Source organism: Syngnathus scovelli, chromosome 3, assembly GCF_024217435.2.
Source record: "Syngnathus scovelli strain Florida chromosome 3, RoL_Ssco_1.2, whole genome shotgun sequence".
Classification (NCBI taxonomy): Eukaryota; Metazoa; Chordata; class Actinopteri; order Syngnathiformes; family Syngnathidae; genus Syngnathus; species Syngnathus scovelli.
Genome location: NC_090849.1, coordinates 15,811,225 through 15,830,925, shown reverse-complemented (window position 1 = coordinate 15,830,925; position 19,701 = coordinate 15,811,225). Strand labels below are relative to the sequence as shown.

Sequence of the window (19,701 nt, the reverse complement as noted above, 5' to 3'; positions counted from 1 at the left end):
GGTGACATTTTGGGATGAACTTACAGTTTGATTCCCAACCAGTGTGCCATGTTTTTTTCAGTAAAAACAGAGCAATTACTTCAACATTAGCTAAGAAGGTATTGTATTGTAATGTTGGTGAGGCAACGCACTTTCCCAGCATGCTTTGCAGAGATAAATAGTTGGTGCTCTTTATTGGCTTGGATGTGGGTCTCTGATCTCTTTGAAGATGACATAGAAGGAGCGCCCCACAACATTTGGCTTTGGTTTGACCATTTCTAAAATTTTCAATGCACATATTCACCTGTCTGGTGTTTTTGTATTTCATTACACGATGGAAAAATTCAAACATTCGAGAATCTATCTACCAGTGAATTTCCTGGTTCACATTTGGTAAACTGTCCTCTTAATCATCCTGTTGACGTGTTGACATCATGAGACAAAGACGACACATACCAATTCATCAACTTTGCCATTGTGAAGCTTCAAACAAGATGTTTTCAGAGGGAAGTGGAAACTGAGCTTAGTCACAGATGTCATCATCACCATGTTGCAACATAGATACTGAGATACTGGAAGAGTACCAGAAAGGAAAAATCAACATCCTTGATCAAACTCCTGTTGTGAATTTTGCCATTCAGTTCCTTGTTAGCGAACATCAGTTTGCACAAAAGGAACTGAACCAGTACACTAAAAAGTTGGACATGCCCATTGGAAATCTTTCGCTTTGAGTGTCTGTGCTATACATGGAATTTGATTTATTACAGATGCTAGTTAAAGTCACCATTCTATTTTGTCAGTCTGCATTGAAGAAAATTTGTTTTAAAAATGTCTCATTTTCCTTAATTTTTGAATGGCTGTGCCCTATACATAAACAAAGAGGAGTCATAAACATTCCGCATTATTTTAATAGCTTAAAAAAACTAACATATCAACATACATTGGAAAAGCAAATAGTTCTTAGGCAAATATATATTACAATTTGTATTTTTTTTAAATGTTTACACTGTGTACAACGATCCTCAGATTACATGATTAGTTTTTACAGTCTCATAAAATTTCTTAGAAAAAGAATTGTCAAAATGGTTCTCATGATTACAAATATTTCTACCATCGGCATGAGGGATGTTTTTATCTTGTAGTTCAAAGCAGCAAACATTCTGAAACATCTAACAGCATGCAAATCATGTGCGCTGTGAGTTTTTATTGGCAACACAGACAACTTAAAAGCACTTGTCAACTAAACTCGATGGAGTTCTTCCAAACAGAAAATAGTCGTGTTTCTTGTTTTTTTTTGTTTTAAACAAAATATGTATAATTCCCCAAAAAACATAACTAGATATTTACAATCAATATAAAGAAATCAGTGCATGTGCTGTGAAATTCTTCTTGCTTTGCTGAAAATCTTTGCGGATGCATATAAAGGTAATGGCACAAATTGTCCCTTTCTAACTTAGGAACCTTTCTAGGGTCATGTTGCTTCTTCAAACTTCTTCACAGATCTGAAAAATAGTCTGAGACAGACATTTTATGGAAATGTTAGTCATTGATTCCACAAAATATTCCAAATTCAGACGAAATGATTTCAGTGGTTTGTGGTGGCTGAATGCAGGACATTAGAACACTCCTGATTCTGGAAAGAAAAACAAATTTGCTGCAGTGGCAAATAATTGTGGGACAAAAATCATACATTCTTTGGATGTCTTGAGCATCCAGTCTATCTTATGCTTGGTTGATATGTAAATTCAAAGCCAGTGCAACACACTCATGCACTCATGCGGGGAGGTGAAAGCTTCTCTTGTATTCATCTTGGGTCATGGAAAAGGGGTGAACATGCATGTCCATCTTAAGGTAGGTGATGAGGGTGGTTGTTGCGCTCTTGTGATACGATCCATGTGAATGTGATCAAACAACACCTCAAACTGGTGTCACATAATTCCCAGGGAAAGTCCCAAAAGCATGAGTCCTTTCTGACGTACCTATAGCAAACATTGAGAACATGGATTACGTACCAGAAAAAGGTCAATTAAATCATGCAATGTTTCATTTTGTCCACTAGAGAGCAGCACCAAGACATTGACTGCATTCTACAAAGTTTGCACTTTGGGATTGTTTCATAAATTAATATTTGATTATTCACCTACAAACCAGCCATCATCACATTTCTCCATTACTTGAACAATGTCGCCTTCTTTCAGCTCTAACTCATCTGTATTCTGTGGTTTGTAGTTATAGACCGCTTTATACCTGCAGGGACACGAAATCACAAATTCAGTACAGTTACAACACTGCTTTGCTAAAATTAAGATTGTGTGCTGTATTACGGTTGACGTTGCACCACTGAGGAGTCAGCAGAGTTTGGCACTTGTGCAGATGGGAGTGAGTTAGGATGAGAGAGAGCACCCTAGAAAGAAGAATGAACATCTGCTGTCAGGTATGTCAAAATGAAGAGAAGCACATCATAACAGATGTGGGCATGCAGTGAGTTTCCGCAGGAGGCAGTAAGGGCAGACCTGTGAGGAATCATTGTATCTGGGAGTGTTCGCTGTGGGCGCCTCAGTGCTATGTGCAGATGCTGCTGCAGAAGCGGAAGGTGATGCAGAGGTTAAAGTGTTGTGGTTGGCGGGTGAAGCAGGTTTGGAGGAATTCTGAGGCCACCGATAGGCACATTCGTTGGATGGAGATGTTTGAACGGGCGAGTGCGATGGTGGTCGTGCACCATAAGGCAGCGGTGAAGATGGATTCTGGGGGGAGTGCGCTTGTTTGGGGCTAATGCTGAAAGGGGACAATGGTGACTGCAAGCAAGGTGAGTGGACTGGACGTCCGGGACTTTGAAGTCCAGGGGACAGAGGAGTCATGGGACTTGTTGGGTAGTCGTCCGTGGAATATTTAGTGCGGGGCATCTTGGTGACCTGAACATAACTGGCAGGGAAGATGCCACTCCGGTTGGTCCCTGAGATTCTGCCCTCCAGCCACTTGTCATTAACACGTCTGGTTATACTTATTACTTCCCCCTAAGGAACAGAATGAACAGAGTTACTTAATTTGCATTCTTTACCTCACCTGACAAATTCAACATTGAAGTTAAGACCATTGCAGAGAAAACATATATTTAAGGGGGAAATGTAAAATTCAGTCACACTATAAGAATAATGTGAATCAGAATCGTTGAATGCCCTTTAAAGGTTTAAGAGTGAAGCTACCTTTGTAAATCCAACTATAGTCAGTTCAGCAGTAACAGAAATTGTCACTCAAACACAGATGCTGGTTAATTATGTATAAAGTGCTCACTTTTCGAAAGGGAAGCTCGACTGGAAGGTCAGCATTGAAATTATACAGTGCTACTGCTTCACCATAATCCAGCACCTGCACACTGGGAGGCTTTATAGGCGTTGGCTTCTCAGATGGAGGCAGAATCTGTGACGGGAAATGTGAAAAGCTCAGCTCAACAACGAGACCAACAGTAGAACAAACAGCATGACCCCAGAACCACAATGAAGTCTTTTACCTCCACATATGTGGTGGGGAAGATGCCTGCTCGACCGTGATGTTCTCCTTCAAACCAGTTGGCGTCTACTTGCCTGTGGATGTAAACAATGTCGCCCCTTTGCAGTGTAAGCTCCCTGAGTGAGAAATGAATTTAACAAAAGCCCCAATGTTACAAATGTATCGAGAACAGCAAACCTATAAATCTCATACTGTTGTCATACTCCGTTTTCTACCAGCTCTATGCAGTTGTGCTTTATAAACGTATATTATTATTATTATTATTATTATTATTATTATTGTTGTTGTTGTTGTCTTTATCAAACTAGATTAATGAAGAAACTCACTTTGGTGACTGAGCCTGGAAATCGAATTTGGCCCGAGCTGCTTTCATCTAAAAACAGAAAAACGACTTAATATTTCATTGAAAACAAGATGACAAAAATTCAGAAACTCAAAATTGCAATTATGATTTCCATGAGGATCTACCTTCTTTTCTTCTTTCTTAGGCGAGCGTTCCATAGCGTCATTGGAAGCAGAGAATCGATCTGCTGAGCAAAGTTATCATACAGTGGGATTAGTGAATCAGAAAAATACCTCTTTTTCCCGTATTATAATGAAAAAGATCATATAATATTGAAAATTGAGTTTTTAAAGGACTGCCAATCAATCAATCAATGAAAACATCAACTATATACTGAACCAAAGTAATTAGTCTGATCTTATATAACTAAAACAGGGAGACAAACGGGGTAAAGCTGGTCTCAAACAAGTATTTTAGGCTCTACTTCCTTTTCCCCAAGGTTTCCTCCCTCCACACCCACACACTGTTCAGCCACTTTTTCTTTTTTCTTTATTTTTTTCCCTCCCATACCACCATTAAAACTCGAAAAGTCTCGGCAGCAGACAAAAGAAGCAATGGAATACAATCATGGGACCGTATATTAAATTACTGTGCAATTCTAACCAGTCACAAGAGAGCTCATTAAGACTTGTGGTTTGAAGTGGTGTTTTAAACAACAGACCTTGATAACAGAGGCTTGGCTTTGACAGCTCACTAAACATTGAAACACTTTGACATGGAAAGAGAACGTTGTTTACCAAATGTAGGAGCAAAGATTGATGATGGGCCAGTAGAGTGATGGATGGGCTGCTTTGGCGCAGATGAATGCCTGAAAATAATTGATAAAAATTAGATATTTGTTGACATGTGCTACTACTACATTTTCAGTTATCTGCACTTTTACTTTACTTTTCGTTTTACTAAGTTGTCATCTAATTTAAGAGAACTGCTTCATGCTATGGCTACAAAATTGATTTTGTGCCAGGATAAAAAGTTACCACAAGCTTCTGGCATTCAAAACATCTGAAATGTAATGATTTTCAGCTGTTATTCACTCTTTAAGATTTTTTTTTTTTAGACAGTTCAAAATGTGAGCAAAGTTATGGGAACACATTGTTTTGGAAAAATGTCCAGTAAATTTTAATCTCATTTCAAGCAACTTTATAAAACAATGAAACTACAGTATAAGATGTTTTTGGTGTCTACTATAAATTTGACAGTAACTAAGTATAACAAACATTTTTGCTTTTGTACATTTATGTACATTTCAGTTTGAATTTCTTTTTTACGTCACTAACAGTCTTTTCTTTTGAATGGTTGAAGTATTTCTGAACTACTCTGCAAACAGACAGCGCCACCTACTCAGTGTTAGCAGCAAATAAACAAGTCAAGTTAGTGTGACAAGATGCAGAAAAAACAGATTACTTTTGTCACTTCATCTTGTAATTCCACACGTTCTCACCAACAGGCTCTTTAAATAATGCCACGGAACCATACAAGGTCAATCCCTGTGACCCGACTCAGCAAACAACAGCGAGAATCTTCCAAGAATGCATTACACGCAAGGTTAGAAATGCGGAATGCTGTCTGAAGTAGTAAATGTACCGTACTTAAAAATGGTGGGGTTCTTTTGAGGTAGAATTTTTAAATATACTAAGTTGACAAATCAGGGAATAAAGAAATAGCAAAGCAGAGATTTATGTAGTTATTGAATAATTTGTATGAATTGAATTTATGTCTACATGCTTTGGCAGCGGTTGACTCAGGTTGAGCAAGAATGTATAGATACATATTTGCTAACGATTCATTCCTCATAAAAACAAAACAATTCGAAAAGTTATTAAAACAAACACTTAATCATTTTAGAAACATTCAAACTGGAATTGAAATCTGACAATGCCTCTTTTGTTTATAATCACTAAAAGTCAAAGCATTTGTAGTTTAAGCGATTGTATTTTTTCAAGGGTCACAGACCTGTAGTTTGTGTTTCCTGCCCTCGCAGCAGTCACTGGGTCTCTGGAGCTGGTCTCCTGGAAGCAGAGTACACTTTGATCAAATGTTGATCCCTGTTGCTGCTGTCTCCCAGCTTGGAAGAATTCTTTGAACAACACATGCAGGCAACACGGTGGTGCTGACCACTCCCAGGGGGGAGTTAGAAATCAACTGGGTCCTACGTTCCTTGGCTCACAAACAAGTTCACTCATGATTTTAGAACACTCAGAAACGGGAAGAGCAAGACATCAGCGCATAGGCAGGATCGTATCCAAAGAATGTGTATAGGACCGTGAATTTGGGCGTGCTATGCAATTACGGCAGGCACTTTGCTGAGGTGGGAGCATGAGTTGGAGGGTGGGGGGATTGCAGGCAGATGATTTAACAGATGAGTCAACGTGCAAGACGAGGGGGGGGGATTCTGTACATGTCATCCAGGTCAGGACACACAACAAACACGATCAAAAGTAGCAAGCAGTGAGGCTCAAGATGGAAGGAGTTGGCAGCATTCTGGGGGCTAACAAGGGTTCTCAGTCAAGGTGGGTTTGGGGCGGGGGGGTTGGGGGGCTCAGTACCTCACCCCAGCCTTGACGCTGCTGCTGCTTCTGGTACAGTCTCTTTTCCAGGCCCTGGATATCAGAGTCCAACTCGGCCTCAAAGCGACTCAGCTCAGAGACCAGGCTGGCCTGAGTCCAGGTAATGATGTCACAGTTGGCATTGGTCGTTTTAGAAATGTTTTTGCAATAATAAACAGGGAGACCGCTCACCTCAAGTGAAGGAGACTTCGCAGCCTGTTTTGGGGTTGACCGGTAATCCTATCGAGAGGAAAAACACCATTGTTGATATTCAAATGCATATTTCCCCATTGTGAGACAAATAAAGCACGCTTGGTGCTGTTAAAACTTGTTTATGTTGATATGAATAATACTGGAAGTAATTTTAATTTTACAAGTGAAAATGACTGAATTTCAAACTCAATGCAGTTTAGTTTAACAAGAAAGTCACATTTCCATCTGTTTCCAATTTTATCATGTGTTACTATAAATCTGTGTTGGCAAGACGCAGACTTCCTAATTGTATGCCAAGGCTTTTCTCTTAGTTGGCTGTTATTTTCATTACATTCGCAGACCATAAAGTCATTGTCAAGCACCTGACGTAGTCTGTGCAGTTTGTCTAAGACACTCATAGCTGTCATTAGAAAATGGGGGCGAGGGGGGGGATATGCTGTACCTCATAAGGTTAAAACCTTAATACAGATCACAAGACACCTCAGCTCCTGTGTGTGGGGGGGGGGCGGGGGGATAAAGATTCCTTTTACTCATGAATGCATACACGGGACTTTATACGCACTAAATCTGTGTTTTTTAAATAGCACAAAAAGGTCATTGTCAGGCACAGCACTGCACTACAGTAAATAAAAACTTCTGTTACAATGCTAACTAAAATCATGCATGTGTGAATTGAGCAAAGTTTGTTGAAGTGTTTAAAAAAAGCTGTTAGATAAGTTACCCATTACTTTGTGTTGAGAACAACACAAAGACAGTACCTAGTACATGAAAGAATGTGAGACGTACCTGGCTGAGGCTTACAGAAGACGACTTTTCGGGCTCAAAGTCAAATATACTCTTGGGTTTCGGCTGCTGCTTCCCTGGATCTGACAGCTTGCTGACATCCTGGCTCCTGAAACATCACACCCAAGTGAGTGTGCAAACACACACACACCAACGGGCAGCAACTTAATCATTGCCTGATTGTAAGTGCTGTAACAACAAATCCCAACTTGCAGCCCACCCCACCCCGAGTCCTGACACAAATGTTGGCCTTCTTTAACTTGAGGCATGTTACAGACTAGTCAGAGAATGTGTGCCCACATTATTAATCCCATTGAAACTCATTCAATACCTGCTACATTGACGATGCTGTGAGCAATTTTTGTTTAATTTCAAACGAAGCTAAGAATTGGCTTGAATTCTGTTTGCTTGTCACACTCCTACAATACGAGGATGGACTTTGTAATTGGGAATATCACATGCACCAAGTGTTCTCCAGAGCAGACTAAGATATATTCAGCGGTGCGTGAGCGTGACGGGTAATCAGCTCACCAGTCAGGCAAAGCTCCATGTGGTGTTAGCCTGAAGAGATGTTCATCGGCTTCTTCATCCTCTGTGGCCTGTTGGCCTGTGGGTTGAAAAAAAAAAAATGTCAGAACGACTGAAAACAATCTTAACTGGGCATAATAATCATTAATAATCATTTTAATGATTAATAAAATATGTGGGTAAAGTTGCATGCAACCAGCAGAGGTGCTGAGACATTTATACCCTCAAACATAAAATCAGCAAAGGGAAGTTGAGCAATATCCATAAAGACATCCATGACAGCACAACTGATATTTAAAGATTTCGGAATGTTTTGTGAAATTCTCTCAAGGAAAATAAGTAACAATTCAATGATTAAATCATGTATATTTTTGTTCATTGCTGGTGAAAGCAACCTATTCAAATGCCTATCCCAAGAAGAAGAAACACTTACGTCTAGCCAGCCACCTGTCTGATTCCTCCTGCTCACTCTCTAAAAAAAGAAAAATTGAGAAAAAAAGACCACATGTAATCTAAATTTATTATTTTCTATTTTTACATATTCTACTACTACTACTACTACTACTACTACTAATAATAATAATAATAATAATAATAATAATAATAATAATAATAGACTACAGTATGTCATCATGTCTTGTCAGTTGAAGTGAGAATAAGTGTGAGAAAAGAAGGAAGAGCAATGGTACCCTCGGGCTTCTTATGTATTTGTTTGAACATGCTCTTGTACCAGTCTCTGGTCTTGTTTACACTCTGGTGGAAGAAACAAAAAGGAGGATGAACAAATATCTGAGCTATAAGAGCAGGTACAGTTAAAAGCTTCAATTCAGAATAAAATAGAATGTCAAAACAAAAGTAACACAAAAAGAAATACAGCATATATATTTAAATGCTTTTTTATTCTTACAGATCTGGGGGCAATGGGCATCCCCGTTTCATCCACAGGACCAATTCCAGAGAATTTGATGAGTCTCTCCTCCCTTGTGGGAGAAGGCTGTATCCCATTGGTCAGCCCCCCTGAGAGACAATTGCCTTGTTAGTGCTGTAGCAAAACTTTCATGAATCCTATAATCTCGCAATTTCTTTTTTTTTTTTTTTGGAAAACATTATTTTGTAGTGGTATTTGTTTGTTTATTTCCATCCATCCATTTTCAACACCGCTTATCTTGTTGTTTTATTTATTTAGTTTTTGCATCCAAAAATAAGCTCAAAACTTACCATGTAAGGGGCCGTAATAGGATCCAAAGCTGGGAGTAGTTGGGCCACTTCCATTGACATCAGATGCCTTGAGAAAGACAAAAATGTATCAGTGTGAATAAAACATTGTACCACCAAATACACCTCCAGTCACTTATAAAAACTGTTATGCTACATATGTCCACACGGAGGGGCACTTGGTTAGAGAGAAGATAGCTTTCCTCCCATTTCAGGACATACCTTGAATTCTCCAGATGGAAACCTTGCTGAGTGGAGGGGACTAAGAGGAGGAGTTGGCAGTCCAGGAGAGATGACCACCTCTTTGGTCAGATCTGGAGATGTTATGATGTGCTGACCAAAACGACCCCCAGGTTCCCTGGAGAAACCATTTGGACAGCCAGCCTCTTCAACAAACTGCCATTATGAAGAAAACAAATCGCAAATGAAAAAGACATACATGAAGGTAACAATGAGAGAACTTAACTTTGCTTCAAACATGCACTCCTGATGCTCTGGATTTAAAAAAAAAAAAAAAAAAAAAAGCTCCATGAGATGTCAAGTGAACACGCTCGGAGCTGAACTGTTCCCTAAACAATAATGGAAGAACAGCATCGGATAAAAAGGCCTCTAATTTATTTAAAGCAGGACTAGTGGGCGGTAGAGTTCCACCCACTTCATCATCTCATTCTGCCACAAATGCAGAAAGAACTCATTGAAGGTGCAGAGCGGGGGCACACAAACAGGAGACGACCATTATGAGCCCATTAAGCCCAAACATTCACCAGGCTACCCCTCATCTCGCAGCCAAGGGGTGGAGCTAGGCAAGAGAGGTTGAGAAGGGGTCACTGATGTCAACCTCGCTCCAACAAGCTAGCTGTCGTCTTACGGTCGCCATGGTGATCTTTTTACTGCTGCCTAACGATGGTCAGTCTGACTCTGGATTGGAACTTTTCAATCAGGTGCTTTGCGCTCTGTGTGTGGTTGGCGGGGGTCATGGGAAAGCGCCACTGCTTCATAGTAGCACCATAACTCTCACTGACCATAAAATTAGGCACAATGCAATGGGATGCAATTCAAGAAGTTGACCCAAAATGTGCCTTAGGTAATGGTGTTTGATTTTCATTGACATATTCAAATAGGTACATAGATAAAAAGCTACTCTTGCGTTGCACATCATTACTGAGTTGGTGTATCTAAGTTTTTTATTTTTTTATATATATCCTCATGCTCTTGTAGAGTTGTTAAAGAGCTTCATTGAGATTGTCTTTTCAAAACATTCAATATCAGTCAAAGGTTAGTACTCTTTCCTATTCTACTGAATGAGGCATGTCACTCTCTAACAGATTTAAACATTTTACCTGCGACTGCATGTGCTCACTTGTCCGTTCTTGTGTAGCAGATTCTCTTCAAAAGCAGCTGCACGAATAGACACAATAAAAAAATGTCAACACAGACATCAAAGTATGCTGTACATTCACACAGACACGCTATCAACAGTCTTTGATTTGGGTTTTAGTTTTTGCAATACATACAAGCGATACTGACATTCTCAAATGTGTTTTTTTTAGTGAGTTAAGTGATTTTTTTTGATTACGTAATAAAAAACTGTAATAATATGTTTAATTTTCTTTTTTTTTTTTTTTTAAAGATACACAAAAGTTCAAACTAATGCCAGGACATTATTTTATAAATGTTTTTTTTTTATATAGTCTAACTTAGGGTCAAACAAAATGTTTTAGATGTGTTACTTTTATCAGATTTGTCACTGCAAATCCATAGATCGCAGTCAAAGTTAGAATGTGTGTCACTTCAGTTGCACTGATTTTTTTTTACTTTTTACTGTGGCGTCATCACAAGCCAAGTTTTACATTCAGCCAGAGTTAACAATGTTCCATTATGTAGGAAAGTTAACATCATTCACTTTTCTTGTCGCCAGGGAAAGAAATCCACCCACAACAACGACTGTGACTCACATCTGCTGACCGTCATACAGTGTTGTGTCAGAGCAAGTTGGAGTGATGAAGCAGGTCAACTACTAAAAACTAGCTTCTAATCAATTGACCCTCTGAAATTCAAGATTCAGGGCCTCTCGTTATTACTGCAGGAAATCGCCCACAATGTGTGAGCCCCTGAATGGCAACATTCCTGTCGTTTGCCGTCCTTCTTTCTCAGACTACAGTAAATGTCAACACAGCACGACACATAGAAGGGGCTCTGTAGAAGACAAGATCTGGATTGATGTTATGAGTCTATCGACGACTGACGATTTGAATGTTTTAGTGTGAGTTACGCAAATGGGTAAGAAAGTCCATATGTGTGGGTGGAAAGTGAAACACAACAGGCTGGGGGCTGTCCGACAAAATTTGCACTGATGTGTTTTCCGCATGGAATTTGCAGTTTTAAGGATTCTGGTCAAGTCTGTGAAAACAGCCATGGGCACAGCACATAACCATGAGTCCAATGTTTTTTTTTTTTTTTTTTTTGGTCTTTCTGGACAACTATGTCACTGTATGGGGCTCATTTAATAAACTTGGTTGCATAACAGCAAAAGTTTTTTTTTTTTTTTTTTTTTTTTTTTTAATGGCTTTTCTGCTCAGTGATGACAGATGAGATTGCCCAAAACATGCACAGCCAGCTCATTATCTGTTGAGTAGAAAACAATGGGCACAATATACACAACAAATCAATTTCTGATGTGTTGGCCAAAGCGCAGCGTCACTCTCAGGAGACTGCAGCTGAAGGCCCATGAGCACATGCATGAGTAATATACTGGCATTTGCAGAAAAGAATGTCTGCACAAGATTTGCTTGAATCACACTTCACCATAGTTTTCTTTGCCGGAAAGCAACAGTAACATTTATTTTAAAGCCATATAAAAGGGGTCACAATACTTTTTTATTCATTATTCCAGGGTTCCCTGACAGTTATGAAGTAACTTATGGCTGTACATCAATCGATCCATTTTTTAGTGCCTGGCCTTATTGAAAAATACATGTTTTGGGAATTTGGGAAGAACCACAGAGGACTCAGAGAAAACCTACGCCAGAAGACAGCATGCAAACTCTACGTAGGAAGGCCAGAGCGGAGATTCAAACGCCAAAGCTCTGAGACAGACATGCAAGACAAACACTAAAGACTCGTTTCTTCATCATAAACGGTATCCCTTTAGGAGAGTACTGTCTTTCTAAGGCAATGTTGTAAGCCTGCTTTTCATTCCTCCGGAGATCAACATACAGCACTGCCTGCGTTGGCCTCTTGAGCGGGAATCAATGCTTCCTAATAAGGAAAAGTTGACAGCTCAAAAAAACAGCCAAGTGTCTGGTTTTGCCTTTGAATGTGCGGTGAATTCTTACATAACGACTGAGTATCAAGAGCAGATGCAGAGCTGTAGCGCGTTAATCCCCCCCACACACACACACTGTGAAATATCTTTTATCACCTCTAGATCCGTTTTTAGGATGCAAAAGAATAGCACCATAAAAGGGCCAGGTGTTCCTCAGATGAAGATAAAATGAGCCGTTAGAAATAGTTTTTGCAAACCAGACTTCCTGCTTCCTATCTGCAGCGTTGTCAAATAGCACCTGTGGTTTTTCTTGGCGTAACACAGGGCATGCAAGATGACAAGCTTGGACTACGCTAATGTGCTTCTGTCTAGAGGAAACTCGCTTACTGCGAGCAATGGACCAGATGTTATGAAACACTACAAAGGGAACCAAATCTACAGAGCTTCATTCAAAGGCAGGACCATCTATCACACATTTGCATTGTGACTCATTCGATAACTGTGAAAACGTTTTTAACAAGAACCAGATAAGGAGCCAGATTATTGAGTTCGGCAGGTCAGTGGACTTCAGCACACCCATAAAATTAAGCACAATTAAGAAATGCTACAATTTAGAGTTTGTATTGAAGTTCATAGCAAATCAAACAAAATGTCACTATATGGTTGAAACTCGTCTAGGTGACCACACAAAAGCACGGTGTTGACCCCTGAACTTCTCCAACCTGATGGTGAACCAATAGGAAGCGAATGATTTGTGGTCAGAGAGAAGATGCTGTCATTCATAAATTATCCACACAACCAAGTAATGATGTGAGTTGGGACATTGATCTATGGCGGTTTGGGGGGAAAATCCAACTGTCACTTGGTCACACTTCCCACAAACTAAGCCTGGGACTCAACGCACAAAGTTAATCATTGACTTTCTAGTAATAAACACATCATTTTACTAAATGCAAACACCATGTGTTTAAATCTCGTTTATGAAACTTTACTACTCCTGATAGCCCGTTTCAACTCCTACCACATAATAGAATTGAGATCAGGGCTTTTCAGATGTTTTGCTTTTAGCCGTTATTGGGTATTTTTAGGTGTGTGTGTTGGGCCGCTATCTAGTTGGAGGAAACATGATCACCATCTGAGACTAATCTTTCTGACACTGGGCAGCACTTTAGAACACTTTAATAGTCTTGAGATTGTAATTGCATTGTGCCATGCACAGATTGAAGACACCCAGTGCCGGATGCAGTAAATCAGTTGCAGAATACAGAGATCGGTAAAATATAAGTAAATAAAATGTAGCCATTATGGTTACTATTTGGGACATAGTAAAAAAAACATCTTTGTCAATGGAAGAAAGATGGCTGCCAAAAAATATACTGTATATGATTGTGCCATTGCATCATTTTATAAAAATTAAACCACAACAGATGCATTCCATTAAATCTTATTCTGCAAAAATTAAATAACCATTTTGGAGTATAAATTGAATCTCTTTCATTTTAATCAAATCACAGTGTTGCAATGTGGCACAACTCGTAACTAGTAAATGACCAGCCAGAAAATTGATGCAGCTGATCTAATGTAGTTGTAAAATTGAAAAAAAGCTCACATTTTTAACTGATGAGATGATAATGAACCTATTTGGTGACTGCTTGCTTCCAAATGTTAGGTGAGTCAGCCTGCAATTATGTGAGGGGTGTTTGAGGGCCTGCGGGATCGATCATAAACTATTCTGCACTAACCAACACGGATGGAGCCCATACAAGGATCGACAGCACAAGTTTATCGTATATAGTTGTTGTGGGATACGCTCATTTATCAGGCGAGGAGTATTCACCTCCTTGTATGGTGCTTCTCCAGTGTGAGCAGCAGCAGGACTGAAGTGTTTTTCTTGTCAACAGGAAGGAGCCGTGTGGTACTAAATCGAAGAAAAACGACACAAACAAAACAAAACCTGAAAATCCTCCAAAACGGAATTAACTCATTCACTGCCATTGACGCATATAGATGTTAAAGTTGGATTTGATCTGGTCTGCCATTTGACGTCTATATGCATCAATGGCAGTGAATGAGTTAAAAAGTGAGCACAGTTACCACCTGATAGGTAAAACGACAGACACTGCCGAGCTTAAGATCAGGGGATGCTTTGAGAATAATTGTCAATTTTTGTCTATGTGAATCCCTTTGAGACTAATTGTGATTTAGGGCTATACAAATAAACTTGACTTGATTTACTTGTTTATTCCTTGTCAACTCCTGTTCAAGGTGGAGCCAAATCATATCCCAGCTGGATTGCATACGAGTCAATCATAGGGGAAATAAACAACCGTTTTCGACCATTTAGAGTCTTCATTGGTTTTGGAATGTGGGAAGAAGCCACAACCTCTCAACTATGAGGCAGACGCGTGAACTAAATGCTCCACTGTGCACTGGATTTATTTTCTCTATTATTTTCCATCAAACGTGATCATTCCATCCATCAATATGCGTTTATCTTATTCTTTTCACGGTCACAGCTGGGGCAGGACTCTATTCCAGAACACACTCTTGACTGATCTCCAGTCAGTCATCACAGTTTGGAAGAATGCTTTAAGTGGGAATGGAACACTTGCCAGCTGCCACTAACATGAACCACTACATTGCCACTTTGCTTTATCGTTCCCCAAGGGGCATTTGTCTCCTCTGAGCAGGCTTCAGTGCCTTGCTCAAGTGTCGCATTTTGTCATCATTAACCACATGCAAAATCAGGCCAAACATCTCAGAGCAAGCAATTACATATTGTATAATCTGTTGCTTCCAACTTTCCAGGACCAGTATGAGGAAGGCCCACATCCTCGACACCTTGAGGAAAATGTCACAAATCCTCTTGGTTGTCATTTCGCATATTTAAAGCTCATGGTGTATTGCCCATCTTCGGGCTGACAAGAGGACCCTCAGTAATATTACAAAGGGAATCAAAGGTGGCTGCGGAAATGGATCTGACAGCGAGGGGAGCTGTGGGAGTGATGCTTTAAGACCTACAACCTGGGAAAATATTATTCCTTTGAGTTGCTCTTTCAATGTCTATCAGTCAACAAGAGCAGATGTGAGGAGGAGTGATGAGACTTTAAAAGTGCACTGCACCCGCATCCCGGTGTTTGCACACTCCTGCATAAATGTTCTAATCCTGCAAGCTTGGAGCAGCCAGACAGGTTTCTTAACATAAAAAAAAAAGTCTCTAACCACATACAATGTGATTCTATGAATTGATCTTCAAGACAAAGAGTTTACTCACCTCCCAAGTGGATCTACAAAACGTTTCTGCTCTCACTATACGATCAAGTCACAATACAGAATCCTTCTCTCTGTCTCACCCCGTAAGTCACCCCCCTCCCTCTCTCACTCACTCTCTCTCTCCCTCCCTCGATCTCACCCTGCATGCCTCTGCAGAAGACTTCCCAGATGACAAACATCACCATAGCAACCCCTTCGACCCCGCTGAAAAAGCACCCTGCTCTTGGCTTGTCAGTTCAGGGCACCTGACCCCGTGAAGAAGCCCTTTTGTTGTGATAAGGTGCTATTTTACACTCTGGGGTTAACCAAAGGGGAATGAAAATAGTTCATCACCTCCACCTCCCAGACACTGTCCACTGACTCTGTGACACCACCACTTAGTATCTTTATCTGTCTCGTAACTCCCTCCCCTAGTGTGTGAATAAAGGTCAAAAGCACCAAAGGAGGATGGGAGCTCTTTCTTTTCTAGTGGCTCATTACTTAACACCACGTCATCCGCTCTTGATAAAGAAAAGTCTCCCGTGAGCTCATTTTAAATAAACAAAGACCGATGATGGCAATTTATATGTTTGTGCAGTCCAAATTCCTGATTTGAATGTGCCTGGTAGGACGCCTTTGGTTGCCCAATTAAAACTTGGCTTTCCAGTTCGTCAACACATCTCCAATTGTGCCAAAAAAATGAATGCGCTGATAGATTTGTGTTGGCACTTCCTAACTCCCCGTCGTAGCCAAGTGATACAGTTACCTGTCACAATCTAATTGCTTTCTTTCTCAGGTGAACTTTCATCTCTGGAGCGAGAAACTAAAGACTGCTGTTTATTGTAACATTCTCTGTGTATTATGTTTGGTGCAAGGCAGAAAGTGAAGGACTGTGCTATTTTAATAATTCAGTGGTCTGGCTCGGGGATGCTATCCAAGGCTCATATCCATTTACCAAGCCTGCTCTCCTCCTGCGTTTGTTTTTGTCAAATAGTTGAGCCTCTGAACTTGAGAGACAAACATGCACGACTTTGCCTCTCAGGTGGCCGGGTTGGGGCAATAACATATCTGCTGCCGTTAACCTACTTTGTCCCCACTGTGAGCACATGTAACACCCTGTCACTCCGTGGCAAATCACGCAAGAGGTGATTGACACTTTGACCCCAGACTTCACAACACATCCAGTTCATGATATAATTTTGTTGTGTGATCTTTTCTGAAAGGTAAGCAACTGTGTCTTCTCTCATGATAGGTCAGGTGGTTGATTTGAAACTTATACAATTAAGGTGAAAATAATAGTAATGCATTCATTGAATTGATGTAGACAATGATTTGGTGCGAGAATAAGAATATTAAAGTAATTATAAATATTTTGATTGACACTTTGGGAAAGGCATTCATTCTTTTGACAATTTTAATGTGTGGTTACACTTTATAGCTACACTTCAGCCCACACTTTTGGCCTCTCAATATTATTGTTGGCGATGAACCTCTGCTCCACATTTCAGTCTATTTCTCAGTAAGTTTGGTGAAAAACAAGGAAGTGGCAGACAGACAGACAGACACAGACAGATAGACAGACAGACAGCGATAGAAAGTGAGCGATAGAGAAAGCGATAAAGAGAGTTAGATGCTTTATAGAGATCTGCTAAACTGCCTTGCAAAAACAGAATAATAAAAAATAAAATTAAGACAATCATGTCCTTATTCAAACCACAAAGTTAAAACTAGCATACCTCCTGATCTGTTTTACAAATGCACATTACAAATAGACAAAGGGTGCCATTTATTCATCGTGGACAGACACCTAGATAGATACCAGAGACATGAAATGATGAAAATAAATTCCTGCCACAACCTCAATATCCTCACCAGAATGTAATGCAATCTTCTTTGGGCATGTGTCACCCCACCACAAAGTTCTGTAGATATTGATACTTCTTGCATAGCCCAACTAACTAATAAACCATTGACAACTCTCACTTTTGAAAACTTTAAAAGGTGCTGGGGGACAAAAGGCCACGACTAAAAGGAAGGGGGGGAGCCATCATTAGCAGAACTGCTGCTGTTATCAATGAGTCTGCTTGTGACTCTTTTTCTAATCCTCCCATCGTCCTTTTACGCAAATCATGGTGAAGGAGAAGAACAGCCTGATTCACAAACACAGACAAGCTGGATGGCTGATGTTGTTTTTGATCTTTTGATTACCTTTTTACACGCACGAATAAATATATTATAATAATATATATATATAAAATAATATATATATATTTTACACCTCCCATCTCGCCCGCAAGGCAACCTCGATTGCCAGAGATGTGAGTCACCCGGCTCACTCTTTGTTTGACCTTCTGCCCTCTGGGAAGAGGTACAGGAGCCTGCGCTCCCGCACCACCAGACTCGCCAACAGCTTCTTTCTCCAGGCTGTTAGGGCCCTGAACTCACTACCCCCTTCTGCGTAGCGTGCGGCACTGTTGCGCTATTTTCGTGAATGTCTGCTGTACGCGCACTTGCTCCTTTTTTTTTTTTCTGCTCCTCTTATTTATTTATTTATTGTTGTGTTATTTATTCATTATTTATTCAGCACGCTTTTGTTATACTTGTTTACTTGTTTGTCTGTTGTGAGCCATGTCTTTTCACCGTGGGATAGGGGGGAACGAAATTTCGGTTTCTTTGTGTGTCTTTGGCATGTGGAGAAATTGACAATAAAGCTGACTTTGACTTTTATATATTGCTAAATCAAAGCCTCTATGATTATTATCTTTCTCAAAGGTGACTTTGTAGTTATTCTGACCCAATTAGTGTTCCCATCCACACTACAGTATATGTTTAATGTGTGTGAACACTTGGCACCTGATTTTTGACATTGGCTGTTCATCAAAAGCAACTCAACTTTTGTAAGCACAGGTGAATGCGCCGTGACAAAAAACAAAAAATGTTATGTAATGAAAAGAGTCCGGAACGCCCTATTACAGCTACAACACATCCCTAAAAACCAGACAGTTAACTTTTGCTCAAACTTATGGTGTCATTTGCAAGAGTCCACAGGTACTGTCCAAAACTGTCGCGCAATAAACTGGTAGCACTAGTAACGCTGCTGTTGTCTTCTTTGTGACACATCTTGTTTTCCAAGGTAGCACTGAAGGAATGTAAGCATGAGAACCAACATGTAAGGATTAGGCTAGATTTGTTATAGTAGTTAAAAACACACAGGTCCCGCAACAATGAGTATCAAGCCTCGTAAGAAAATAAATCAATAAATCAATAAATAAATGCTGGTGTAATTTGTGCCTGAAGCTTTGACACACAGCACTGCTGATAACCATCAGGACGGTCACATTTTATCGTGAAGTGTTGTGAAACCTCCGATATTAACCATTTCTCTAGAATTGTGGTATATTTAAAGTTGACTCTGTTTGACTAAAAGCAATCAAATGAAACCGTCCTATATAAAGACAAATAATGTTGCTCAACCTTTGCTGTTTTATTCCCAATCAGAAACTACCAAATAAAGCGTAAGAATGTCATCATTGTTTTTACATCTCCTTTGACCTGCTCCCTGGTTGTGGTCAAGATGTGTGCAGTACTTACAGACGAGTTGCAGGCTGACCGGTGTCTCCAAAACACAGCTGAGTGAAGGAAGGAAGGAAGCAATGAAAGAAGAGGAGTGAGTGAAGCTGTGCTGCTCCTCTCGCTCTTTCTCTTGTTCTCTGTTTCCCACCAACAGCGTGACTTTATCTTATGTTGAACCCTCCAGCGTGGCTCTTCTCTGGAAGTAGGCGAGGGCGGGTAGGCGTGTACGTGTACGAGTGTGTGTGTGCGTGTGTGTGTGTGTGTGTGTGTGTGTGTGTGTGTGTGTGTGAGACGCTTCATAGCTCATCAGGGAGATGGCGCTCACTAATAGTTTCCATCCACAGCTGGAAGTAATAGAGCTTCCCATTCAGCCCATTCAGGCTCTGTGATAGCGCCTTTCATGCGAGACACGATGAGGTCGTCTATTCTGAACTGAGGGCTATGTCATTTAATTGCACTCTTTTATGTGATGTGCCACATTTGCGTAAGGCACAAAA

The 19,701-nt window shown here is 40.2% G+C and overlaps 1 protein-coding gene across 9 annotated transcripts; it reads right to left on the bottom strand.

Moving 5' to 3' along the window:
• Positions 1-864: 864 nt before the first annotated feature.
• On the bottom strand, positions 865-19,434 carry sorbs3 (sorbin and SH3 domain containing 3). Of its 9 annotated transcripts, none has more exons than XM_049763501.2 (22): positions 19,223-19,434; positions 14,217-14,297; positions 10,455-10,512; positions 9,337-9,510; positions 9,118-9,184; positions 8,807-8,916; positions 8,589-8,652; positions 8,333-8,371; positions 7,903-7,978; positions 7,375-7,480; positions 6,568-6,615; positions 6,376-6,486; positions 5,783-5,838; positions 4,567-4,637; positions 3,955-4,016; positions 3,813-3,859; positions 3,488-3,602; positions 3,271-3,396; positions 2,892-2,993; positions 2,304-2,383; positions 2,120-2,226; positions 865-1,958 (listed from the first exon to the last, which is right to left on the bottom strand). In XM_049763501.2, exons 3-22 carry the CDS (start codon positions 10,464-10,466, stop codon positions 1,897-1,899), a joined length of 1,635 nt encoding a protein of 544 aa, XP_049619458.1. In that variant the 5' UTR covers positions 10,467-10,512; positions 14,217-14,297; positions 19,223-19,434; the 3' UTR covers positions 865-1,896. The 9 variants fall into 9 exon arrangements, with proteins under 9 accessions (XP_049619458.1, XP_049619455.1, XP_049619449.1 ...); XM_049763498.2 differs by having other exon boundaries at positions 865-1,493; positions 2,493-2,993; positions 19,223-19,429; XM_049763492.2 differs by having other exon boundaries at positions 2,493-2,993; positions 19,223-19,428.
• Between the last annotated feature and the right edge of the window lie 267 nt (positions 19,435-19,701).